Source organism: Seriola aureovittata, chromosome 17 (assembly GCF_021018895.1).
Source record: "Seriola aureovittata isolate HTS-2021-v1 ecotype China chromosome 17, ASM2101889v1, whole genome shotgun sequence".
NCBI lineage: Eukaryota > Metazoa > Chordata > Actinopteri > Carangiformes > Carangidae > Seriola > Seriola aureovittata.
This window is the reverse complement of record NC_079380.1, coordinates 21,698,707-21,710,471: the sequence shown is the minus strand read 5'-3', so window position 1 is coordinate 21,710,471 and position 11,765 is coordinate 21,698,707. Positions and strand designations below refer to the sequence as shown.

The window sequence follows — 11,765 nt, the reverse complement described above, 5'->3', positions numbered from 1 at the left end:
TTGTACTGTGTCATACTGTCTTTGGCAAAATGCAAAAAACGTAAAAAAAAAAAATGCAGCTGTTGTCATGTTGATTGTCAAAGTTTGAAAAATGGATGACATTACTAATTCAGTGGCATCATCGTGGACTCAATTCATCACTGTGCAGGATTTTACATTGTGAATGGAGTTTGTAGTTAATACAGATGAGTGAGAAACACAATGGGAGTGAAATGGGCTCCATAGACTTTAATGCATTATATATAATTCCTAATAACTCATGAACTGTACATGTCATAATGATGAGTACAGTTGATCAATGTGCAATACTGAGCATTTTGAAATATGAATGGAGTTTGCACTGTATACAATAGCAGAGATTTAAATACAGTTGATGTCTATTGGATTGTTTTTAAATCTTAATAACACAAAAAGTATAAAAGTTATCAATAAGAAAAGTCATAGCACCCATCTACAAAGAATCCCAAACTGTTTGACATATCGATCATCGGGGTCACATGAACGCTGGAGGAAGACATACAAATCAAAGAAAATCAGGTTTCCACTAATATCTCATTTCATATGCAAATTTATGAATATTTTATGAAAATGGTTCAATATATGAACAGTATATGAGGCATAAATGGGTTTTGAGTTTTGAGTGAGCGAAAAAGGCACAGAAGAAGAAGAAGAAGAAGAAGAAGAAGTAGCGCAAGAGAAGATGAGTGTGATCGCCGCTTTCAGCACTCACACCAAATAATTACAAGTCAACACTGACCTACTGTCAAACATTGGAGAAACCAATACTGGTCAAAGGAGCAACGGTCTGTAGCGCTGAGGCGACAAGGCAGCTTACAGTCACATGTCTATATTCATATGCAAGCAAACAATCCCGCCATAGGACTGGAAAAATACTATTCAGTTACAGTTCAACTAACACGACTAAACTGACTGATATGATACTGTATGTCAGAAACTTGATGAAAAAATAATGTCAGAAGGTCGTTCGCTTTCATCAGGATCCGTTCCTTTCAAATATTGCAGTGCTTTTATTTTAGCGTTGGGAAGCGTTTTGAAAGAGCTAAATACTGGTCCGACCGAGGAGAAGTACCGTCCTGACACGCGTGCACTCACTGATTGACGAGCAGAACTCAATCTGAAGATTTACTCATTTCTAACATGTGCACGGAGGGATTAGGGAGTTGTTATAAGGGGTTACTGAAGTAGTCTTCACTCAACGCATGATTGGAGTTGCTTTTATAAAGCCCTGCAGCTTGACAAGGAGGGGTAAGGCAAAGTAGTGCTTCTTACAACCTTAAGTGGGGTATTAAAAGGGAGCGTTGGGGGTCCAACTGCTGGTGTGTGCTAAGGTTTAAGGGTTGAGGAGAAAGGTCAGGGATAAGGGGTTTTCTTAGATCATGCTGTGTGTGGTTTGGAGTGAGCAGATCTGTCCAGACGGGCTGCGAGGGTCCTTTAATTAAGTGCTGAAGTGGCCAGAGGGGCGGGAAGAGGGTCCCTATTCAAGCTGGGAGTGTCTGGGGTTTACTGTGTGTGTGGGGTGAGAAGTGAATGGGAGAGCAAAAGTGAAGGCTTCCGCTCCTCTACTCCGGCTGCGGCGCCGGCGTTTCGTTGGCGTTGTTGTCAGTGATCTTGTTTTCCAGCTCGTCGTCGGACAGGAGGTCCAGGGAAGATCCCTCCACCTGCAGCTGACGTCTGCCGGAGCGAGTGGAGGAGAAGCTGATGGGGCCGCCACGCCTGCAGGAGGAGGAGGAGGAGGAGGAGGAGGAGGAGGAGGAGGAGGAGGAGGAGGAGGAGGAGGAGAAGGAATGGAGGGAAAGGGAATGTTGTTTTAAAAAATTAATAATAGCAAATATTGATATAACAGTGTGTGGTAATGTCACTGGAATACGGTCAGCACCAAGTTGTTAAAAAATAAGCATCCAGGAATATAGCTAATACAATAAAAGGATAAATGGCGACTGACAGATAGTGGGTGTTTTGTCTACCACACCGTACCTGAGGCGGTTCTTGAGCGTGTGGACCTCACGGCTCAGACCCTCGCTGGCCTCGGTGGCGTCGTCCAGCTCCCTCTGCAGTTTCCTGCGTGAGGCGTTGGCCCTCGTGGCCTCCTCCTCAGCCTCCTCCAGCTGACGCTTCAGCTGCTTCATGCGAGAGCTCGCCTTTTCCACCTTCACACACACACACACACACACACACACACACACACACACACACACACACACACACACAAAGAAAAACACACATTACAATAAATACAAAACGTGTGCAAAGGACCTGATCTGTTTTTCTTAACTGGTTTGTAGGAAAGTTCAGAAAGTTTTGCAGCAGTTTTTAGTGATTGTTGTATCATTAGGTCGTAACTGTGTCATTTGCATAATGGCAGACACTAATTAAAGCTTATTTGTCCCAGTGGAAACAATTAGAAAACAATTACAGCACGAGATGAGACACAAAACGCACGTTGGAAAGTGCCGAGAAAAAGAAATCGGTTGATAAAGCTCAAAATGTTTTGCCTTTTAAAAATAAAGTGGCAAGTGCTTGAAAACAGCAAACAACAGCAGTGTTAATTTCAGCAGTGACAGACGTACTTGCTCTTTAAACTGGTCGGCATGGCGACGCTCATCCTCCACCTGCATGCAGATTTCCTTCAGCTTCTTCTCGGTCCTCCTCACGATCTTGTTGGCTGTTGCTCGCTCCCTTCAGTGGAGAAGATTTAGCGTTACATGTTACACCCACACGTATATTCTAACTGTTAACTCAATTCCCATCTCATATTTGAACCTTGTTTATTGTTTTTAAAAGTGCTCCCTCTGATTATGTTGATTAGTTTAAGCAAGGGGAAGAACTCTCACTTGGCCTCCTGCTCCAGCTGCTCCTCCAGCTGTGCTATCTTGGCCTCCAGGGCAGTGATGGAGGCCTTGAACCTGTTCTTCACAGAGCCCTCCAGCTCGCCCAGCTTGGCCCGGAGCTCCTTGTTTTGACGCTCCAGTTGCTGGCGAGCGTTTTCGCTCTTCTGGGCTGTGCTGCGCTCTGCACTCAACTCTGTGGTCAGGGTGTCCACCTGGGGGGGAGGAAGGAAGGTGGAAGGTGAAGTTCATACATTGATACAGAAAAAAAAACCAAACTGCATCTCATATTTAAAACTATTACAACTCACAGACGGTAGAGTTTTCATACCTGCATGGTCGTCTTTCTGAAGCGGTCGTTGAGGAGCTCCATGTTGCCTTGCTCCTCTTCCAGTTCCTCCTCCAGTTGGGCGATACGAGCCTCCAGCCTCCTCTTCTCATCCATCAGAGCAGACCTGACACACGAAAAGGAGGAGATGTTGAAAGCAGCTGCTCAGAAATGACTCTGGTAAATATGGACACAGGTTTTTAACCAGACTATCACAGCTGGGGTCGTTCAGCCCCTTTCCAAATTATTATAGAATAAATGTACGAGCATGAAGTATATTATACCAGGCTGTATTATTTTAACTTTAACAGAAAACACAGGAACTAAATGTAAATTGCTCAGGGGATTTGGCTTCACCACATATGAAGATAATTTGTTTTCTGGAGAAGGTTAAAACCCCAAACTGTGACTTCTAAAAGTTTGTCCATGAATATTTCCCTTTGACAGGTAAACCGACGTACAGGCCGTCCATGGGATGGTTCCTGGCCGTACTTTAGAAAGGATAAACTATATCACAGAAGGATGCATCTGTGCACAGATATTATGGTGTGTTTCACGTGTGTGTGTGTGTGTGTGTGTGTGTGGGGGTAACTCACTTTCCGGAGGTGCTGTTTGAGATTTCATCTTGCAGCTCGTCCCGTTCCTGCTCTGCGTGGCGCCGGCCCCTCTCAGACGCTGCCAGATCCTGCAGAGAAAAGGTCAAAGGTGAATCAGCACGTCCTCTGATCTCATGTTAAGAGGGACCTTTCAATGCATTAACATGAGTTATTAAAATATGGAGTAAATATAGTTTACTATCACCCGTAAACCAACACTCTACAACCCCTAACTATCCACGTGTGGCACAACAAACATTGCAAAAGGTCTGAACATCAGTCTGGGTTTTAGAGACCAGGAACATCCTGTTCTGCTGTACCTCATGTAGCTGAACAATCTCAGCCTCCAGACTTTTGAGTTTCTTCTCATTTTCCTTGGAGATGGCAAAGATATCATCTCTGGAAGCTCGGGCGTCCTCCAACTCCCTCTGGTAGTCCTTCATTTGGGCCTGAAGGGAGAAATGGATGAGGAGGTATGAATGGAGAATATGTACAAAGCAAAACTGATTCAAACATACGTATCAGATCCGCACCTGTAACTTGCGCAGCTGTTTGATGGCTTCATCTCGAGCCTTGTTGGCTCCTTCTATGTGGCCCTCTATATCCTTCAAATCCATCTCTAGTTTCTTCTTCGCAGCTACAGCCAGACCTCTTTGCTTCCTCTCATCCTCCAACTCCGCCTCCATCTCTCGCACCTGGAGGGAGGAGCAGGAACAAGCCTTTAGTGTGATGGGATTAAACGATTGTTTATAATGCTGTGATTCAGTGGTAAGTGTTGTTCTGCACCTGCTTGACCAGTGCTCTCTTCTTCTCGTCATTCTGGTCGTCCCGGCCCTGAAGGTCTCTCTCATACTGGGCCTTCATGGCCTGCATGTTGACCTCCAAACGCAGCTTGGCGTCTTCCGTGGCCTGCAGCTCGTCCTCCAGCTCCTCCAGCTGAGTCTTCATCTCCTCCAGCTGCTGCTCCAGAGTGCGTTTGGACTTCTCCAGCTCGTGGACCTGACAGACAGGAGACAAACAGGATTACTGCTCTACTGTCAGACGTACAGCCGGGTCCGAAAAGAGGGTCCCAGGGTGAGGATCTCGGACTGTGTGCACTTTGTTGACCCTGACACTCACATTCTTGCCCACGTCGTCCTTTGAGCTCATCAGATCTTCCATTTCAGCCCGGAGCTGCTTGTTAACCCTCTCCAGCTCTTCTTTGGCCTCCAGCGCCTCGTCCAGAGCTCTGGTCATGGACAGAGCTTTGGTCTCCTTTTCTCTGGCCTCAGCTTCAGCACGGTCACGTTCTTCAGCGTAGCGAGCTGAGATGCTCTTTTCTTCAGCTAGCATCTGTGGAGGAGGACGGCAGATTATAGGCCTGAATTTCATGAAAATCTTATTTGGTATTTTGATGAATGATGAAATTATTGAATTTTGACTCCTGAAATCTATCTACACTACACAAGCTGCAGGGTTACATTAAAGATTTATCTAACAACAACAAACAAGCTTAGAAACCAAAGTTGTTTTCCATAAACGCTATATGTCAGAATATCCCAAATAAAGTGTTTCTCACCTGGTCAAACTTCTTTTGCTTCTTCTCCAGGTTGGAGACAATTTGTCGCTGGTGATCCAAGTCGACAGTTAGATCATCCAGCTCCTGCTGCAGACGAGTCTTTGTCTTCTCCATTTTTTCAAAGGCGATGGTTTTTTCTTCCAGACGCTGGCTGCCCAGCTCCAGGTCCTTCTGCAGCTTCTTCTTAACCTCCTCCAGGCTGTCTATTGTCCCAACATCGTCCTCCAGCTTCTTCTTGCTCTCTGAGAGCTATGAGCGGCAGAAAGAGAAAGATCCAGAATAAAAACCAACAACAAGAATCTAATCATTGTTTTCTTACTCCAGAGACCACCTGTCTTACTTGAGCCTGTAGGGTCAACATCTGTTTCTCCAGATTCTTGCGCGCCTCCTCATCCTCCTCCTGCTGCTCCTGCAGAGCGTTCTTCTCCTCCTCCAGCTGCCGTATGCGACTGCTGAGGTTCAGTTTCTGACGTGTCTCCTCCTGGAGCAGCTCCTACGGGGAAAAAGTCATATTTGTCCAGTTGGTTTAACAGAAAGCATTCGTTGCATTTGGCTCGGTGACTAAAAGCTCAGAGATACCGCACGTCACCTGCGAGTCTTGTAGCTGACTCTCCAGTCCAGCGACATCTTTGGCCGTCTTGATCCCCTTCCTCTCCGAGTCTTCCAGCATGGCTGACACATTGTCTAACTCCGTCTGCGCGGAGACATTAAAATGATCAATTTAAATCAAATGCATTTCTGAAATCACATATAAAGGAGAATAAAATCCTCTGAGCTGTGTATAACTGTCGTAAAAGCCTCTCCCATGTAAGAAAATATTGAATAATTTATTAAAATAAAAAAGCAAATTTCAACGTCTGGCTACTAAGGGGTTAGTTTGGTGCTCAGTCTGTCAACTGTGAGACCCGCGGTGGAGAATACACGCTCAGATGTTACTGATGCCAGAGGATGTTTTAACTGTTCAACTGATAGTCAGTCAGTCAAAATGCTTATTGTGAGTTCAGCGAATAATCATGAACAACACTAATCAAGAGCAGGAGCATTATGCAACTACAAGTTTGTGACATGAAGGCTGAAGTTTAAGTAGTTAAAACATATATATATTGTTTATTTTCCCTCAGAGTTTCTAGTTTCAACCTAAAAATGCAGGAATTACACAAACAAACAAACCTTCCCTAAATGAAGTTATTTTGAAGTTATTATCTCCAAAACAAAGACCTTCTGATTCCACTGAATCAAATCAAACATATTCACATCTACACTCCTCACCTGCAGTTTGTGTGAGCGCTCAGCCAGCTCTCCCTTGGCCCTCTCTCCCTCGGTGACTCTGGCCATGAACTCCTGCAGCTGCGCCTCCAGTTTCTTCCTCTTGTGCTCGGACTCCGTCTTTGCCTGCTGCAGGGTCTTGACCTCGCTGGCCAGCTCCTTGTTGGCGCTCTCCTGGCTCTGCTTGGTCTTCTCCAGGTTCGCCTTGAACTAGACGTGATCAGTGAACGGCAAACGTTAGTGTTGCGTTATGATGATGGAGTGACGTCACTTTAAATAATCTTTTGCGGAAAGGGGATGTTACCCTCTTGGCTTGTTCCAGCTGTTCAGACAGCTCTTCCAAGGCTGTGCCGTGCCTCTGTCGCATCTCCTGGATCTGAGCCTCGTGGTTTTTAGTCTCCTCGTCGATGGCCTTCTTCAGCTCCGCAACCTCTTGTTCACGCTTGGTCCTACGGAGAACAGGGACGCAGAAAAGTCTTAACTTTCCTGTTGATTTAAAATAAGTGAGATTAAAATGCAGTATTGTACCTTAGCTCCTGCTGTGCAGCTGTTGTATCCAGGGTGTCTTCTAGTTCGGTTTTAAGGGCCTCAAGCTCTTCACTCAAGTCCCTCTTGAGTTTCTCGGCCTTGTTCCTGGATTGTTTCTCCGACTCGAGGTCCTCCTGCAGCTCAGACAGCTGGGCCTGCAGCTCCCTCACCTGCTTCAGAGCGTTGTTCTTCTGGCTAACCTCGTCCTCCCCCCTACATCAAACATCGAGAACAGCAAGAAAGAACATGTGACAAAAGCCGGGCACGACACTGGGACTGTGACGGTGTGATGTCAGAAAAAAAATATAAAATGCTATCGGAGAAATATGACCAAGGAACTCACTGCAATATTCCAGCAAAATAAGATGAACCTGAATTATTTCATTTCTTTTAACTGCTCATTTATTTGAAATTTGGCCACAACACACTCATGAATTCTATTTGCAGTTTCCTTACGCAACATAGTCAGTCCCTGCAGTGAACACCCACTAGGTGGCAGCAGAGACTGAATTTTAGAATCACTGTTTCATTAAGCAGTTGATGCTCAGTTATCTTTTGACCAAACACTCTTAAAGGAGCTGCGCGCTGTACAGGCCACTTCATGGCTCAGCGCTGGATGTTAATACCGCATAAAAATTACATGCGCACCAGATTCCAATGCAGTGAGAATCGGATGGATAAACACAGGCACGGGCATGTGCACGAAGGAGCACAACAACAGACTATTTTTACAGGATGATGAAGGCGCTGCTGTTTCGGCTGCGCTGTCAGTCCGATAAAATGCAGTATATAAAATGGCAGGTGTGAATGCGTGATGATCGTTCCGTGCAGCTATGTGGCACTTATCTCAAACTCACATCATGAAGCAGAATCTCAATGACTCGATATTAAAAACCCATATTTAGCTCACACAGTTATGTAATAGTTGTTGGTGAGGGGATTTTCTCTGTCACTGAGTAGCTTCTGTTCCATTCTCCTATATCTCCTACCTCGCCTGCATCATCTGCTGCTCCTCTTCCTTCTTGCCCATTTGAACTTTCTGCTCCTCGACCTGGGCCTGTAGCTCAGATATCTGGTCCTGGAAGTCAGACGTCTCACCGTCCAGCTTCCTCTTAGCCTTCTCCAGCTCCTGACGGGTCTTCTCCTCCTTCTTCAGTCTCTCTGAATTAGAAAAGAGAGAGGACACAATGATGTTGTAGTAAAACAGAAAGGAAACTCTTTTCGCAGGTTCATTTTTGCACTTTACTATTCTAGTCTGTATTTGACTTTACTCCTTTACCCTCCAGGTCGACCATCATCATCTCCTGCTTGTTCTTGATCTTGCCCAAGTTCTTGGCCTTCTCCTCCTCTTCAGCTAGCAATGAGTTCACCTCGTTGATTCGGTCCTCCATCAACTTCTTTTCCTGAGGAGAGATAGACGTACAGGCGGGTTAGCACACAGCTAAACTTCTGTTTGCGAGATCCTCCATCTTCACTATTCCACACGTTACTTGTTTCCACTCAAAACCCTTTAGCCTGAACGTCAACCTCCAGATCCCTCCCTTCTCTCTCACCTTGAGGAACTTGGAGTTCTGATCCTCCAGTAGCAAAATGTCCTCTTCATATTTCTTCATTTTGGCCTCCGCTGTCACTTTCTCCAGTTGCAGCTTCTGCCTGGCAGCCTCCTCCTCATCCAACTGTTCTTCCAGGTCCTACACACACAAGTATTTAATGATGGCAGCAAACACAATTAGCAAAAATACTTTTGTAATTAAGTCATTTGAAATTGTAATCTTTCAGAACATATTTCAAACTGTGCAAAATGAGCTTTTCAGTAGCCATTACTTTGATGTTGCATGAGTATTTCAACACACCTGGATGTGGGACTGCATCTTCTTCTTCTCATTCTGCAGGCCCTGGTTCCTCTCCTCTTCTTCCTCCAGCCTGGACTCCAGGTCGTGAAGGATCTCCTCCAGCTCTTGCTTTTTGGAGGCCAGACGAGCTCTCATCTCCTCGGCCTCCGCAAACAGCTCTGTCTCTGCCTGCAGCTGCTCCGCCAGGATGTTCTTCTCCTCCACCAACTGCGCAAAAATAATGTTAAAACCTTCAGTTATTGATCATTGAAAAACCATGTAAGTATAAATCAAAATGATATTTTTCTAACAGCTGCGGCTGTGACTGACCTGCTGGTGTTTCCTCTCCATCTCCACCAGCTCTCCCTCCACCTTGGTCTGCTTCTCCTTCACCTTGACCAGCTCCTCATCTTTAGCCTGCATCTCCTCCTCCTGCCTGGTCACCTGCAGCAGAGGCTTCACCTGCAGGATCACATGATCGGGGGAAGCTTCAGAGGACGGCACACATTCCAGAAAAACAAAAACACAAGCACATGCACATATGCACACACCTTGGTGAAGAGTCTCCACCATTGCCAGTGACGCAGCTTTAAGTAGGCAGCGCAGTTTCTCTGGAGAACTTTCAGAGCGCTGAGCTGCTGCTGCTTCTTCGCAAAAGCCCTGAAGCATCACAAAAAGAGGACAGAGTGAGACAACAGTAAAATCTACGTTTTGTAATTAAATATATAGGAAGGAGGAGCTCTCAAACATAAGGCAGCAGCGGCAGAACAGCACTTACTTGCGTGCCAGATATCCTCGGCAGACAGCCTGGAAATAAATGATGATGTCTGTGATCTTCAGGTCCCTCTCTTCCTCCAGGTGGGCCAAGACCCCAGCCCTGAAGAAGATCTTACTCTGGCCGATACGAAAAAGGTTTCCATCCAGCTCCAGGGCTTGAATCTAGCAAAGAGAAAGAGAGACATTGAAAGGAGGAGAGATGGCTTAAGTTAACAGACAGCCTTTGTCTTGTTAATAAGTGTGAATTAAGGGGAAAAAACTTGTTGTAATGGGAGCGATTATTTGCAAAACCTGTTTTATATTTTAGACATTTTTGCTTCAGTAACAAGGTGGTGCTGGATGATATGATGAACATATCGATTCTTTCGTGCAACTGCCCGACAATGAGAAAATCATAATAACTGAAGCCTCTTGTTTCAAACGGGACCTAAACAGAGACCCCTCAAGTCCTTACCATTCTCTCGCAGGCCTGCTTGCCATCCATAAAGCCTTTGGGAATGGCGTTAGGAGTGAGGATCTCATACCTGGACACAGAGCAGAGATGACACAGAGTCACAAGGGACAAAATCACAGGCTGAAACTATGACAAGTTAAAAGAGAGAAACAAGAGACTGCAAAGATCAAAGGTCACAAAGAGGAAATAAAACCAGATCCATCATCAATCTTTCATTAAGTGTAAAAGCATAGTGCCAAATTTATATCATGGTGTTGGACTCGAACCCATGGGCACCGCGGTCAGGACCAAGTCAGGACCAAGCCTGTGTGGTATGCGCTCTACGAGTTGAGCCACTGAGGCGACGCCATCTTCTAAATTTTCTAAACCGAACCAAAAAAAAAAACAGGAAATGCAAAGGTAGAACATCACCTCTGTCTGAACTCCTGGAAGACGATGCGGTTGGGGAAACCCTGTCTGCAGATTCGGATCCCCTCCAGCACGCCGTTACACCTGAGCTGGTCCAGAACCAGGTGGGGGTCCAGTTTACCAGCCTGTGAGAGGAGGGAGATGTGTTCACTCAGTACAGTGCAACCCAAGGATTCATCACGGTGCATAATTCACCGACCTCACAGCACGTACTGACATGGCGACAGTAACTGACCTGTCGTGGTCAACCGACGGTAACGTTAACTAGAGACTCACCCGTTTCTCGTGGTTGGGGATGATGCAGCGGACGAAGTTGGGGTTGGTGTTCCTCAGTGTGGCCATCAGCTTGGACAGCTGCTCCTTGTACAGCTGACCCACGGTGCGGAACATGCCCTTCTTGGTCTTGTAGGCGGCACCGAATGCCGTCTCATTCATGCCCGCAACCTGGTCGAGCCCCACGATCCGGTCGACTGGTGATTAAAGAATCGGAGATGCAAAGAAAGAGAGATAATTATATTAATGCAGGAACATTTTGTGATTTTTTTGTGACACTGGTTTTGCTGATATTTATGTGTAGAGGGGATAAAAGTGAAAAGCCAATAAATTTACTTTGAAGTCTGAATTTTCATCGGGAAACGTTGCCAGTAAACGTTCATGTGTTCAACTGAAGCAGGGTTTTCTCTTTTCTATTGCTGTGATAAAGCATGAAGACAGACGATGGTGTCACACCAGCTGTGACCGCAGACCATCAGCTGGTTTGACGCAACGTAACACAGACGTCACATTTTGCAGACACACTGTTGGTTTCTGTCAGCCAGCCATCTCCCCAACGCTCCTGTGTTCAAACGGGATTTTAAAGCAGGATCTAGTGGATTTGAGTCGACCGGGCAGCAGCGGAGTTTCACAGCCAAGACACGGAGACAAAATCTAAAATATGTAACGTACATTATGATATTGTGATGATTTTATATCGACCACTGGATTAAAACCTAAAAGAATCACAACAAATAGCAGACTGCTACATAACAGCATTTATGACTTACCCACTGATTGACTTTATGTACAGATATAAATGCACATGTAAAATCTTTTGTTCGTTTTTTGCCACATTAGACTACATCACTACATCCTGCCCTGTCACCCTGCTGCCACCTATCCAGTAAAAGCAAAGT

The 11,765-nt window shown here is 45.6% G+C and overlaps 1 protein-coding gene across 5 annotated transcripts in view; it reads right to left on the bottom strand.

The window, feature by feature from the left end:
* Positions 1-208: 208 nt before the first annotated feature.
* The window catches only part of LOC130185419 (myosin-10), a 50,604-nt gene continuing 39,047 nt past the window's right edge, over positions 209-11,765 (bottom strand). For all 5 annotated transcript variants that reach the window (XM_056401890.1, XM_056401892.1, XM_056401893.1 and 2 more), the window contains 26 exons: positions 10,870-11,063; positions 10,597-10,718; positions 10,186-10,255; positions 9,733-9,893; positions 9,506-9,614; positions 9,285-9,416; positions 8,976-9,182; positions 8,676-8,813; positions 8,402-8,525; positions 8,112-8,283; positions 7,123-7,335; positions 6,899-7,043; positions 6,598-6,804; positions 5,918-6,022; positions 5,669-5,821; positions 5,329-5,577; positions 4,890-5,102; positions 4,557-4,769; positions 4,304-4,465; positions 4,091-4,219; positions 3,771-3,859; positions 3,178-3,301; positions 2,853-3,061; positions 2,589-2,697; positions 1,996-2,168; positions 209-1,734 (listed from right to left, as the gene is read on the bottom strand). In XM_056401890.1, coding sequence (XP_056257865.1) covers positions 1,581-1,734; positions 1,996-2,168; positions 2,589-2,697; positions 2,853-3,061; positions 3,178-3,301; positions 3,771-3,859; positions 4,091-4,219; positions 4,304-4,465; positions 4,557-4,769; positions 4,890-5,102; positions 5,329-5,577; positions 5,669-5,821; positions 5,918-6,022; positions 6,598-6,804; positions 6,899-7,043; positions 7,123-7,335; positions 8,112-8,283; positions 8,402-8,525; positions 8,676-8,813; positions 8,976-9,182; positions 9,285-9,416; positions 9,506-9,614; positions 9,733-9,893; positions 10,186-10,255; positions 10,597-10,718; positions 10,870-11,063 — 4,076 coding nt within the window. In that variant the 3' untranslated portion in view covers positions 209-1,580. The remainder of the gene's footprint in view (positions 1,735-1,995; positions 2,169-2,588; positions 2,698-2,852; positions 3,062-3,177; positions 3,302-3,770; positions 3,860-4,090; positions 4,220-4,303; positions 4,466-4,556; positions 4,770-4,889; positions 5,103-5,328; positions 5,578-5,668; positions 5,822-5,917; positions 6,023-6,597; positions 6,805-6,898; positions 7,044-7,122; positions 7,336-8,111; positions 8,284-8,401; positions 8,526-8,675; positions 8,814-8,975; positions 9,183-9,284; positions 9,417-9,505; positions 9,615-9,732; positions 9,894-10,185; positions 10,256-10,596; positions 10,719-10,869; positions 11,064-11,765) is intronic.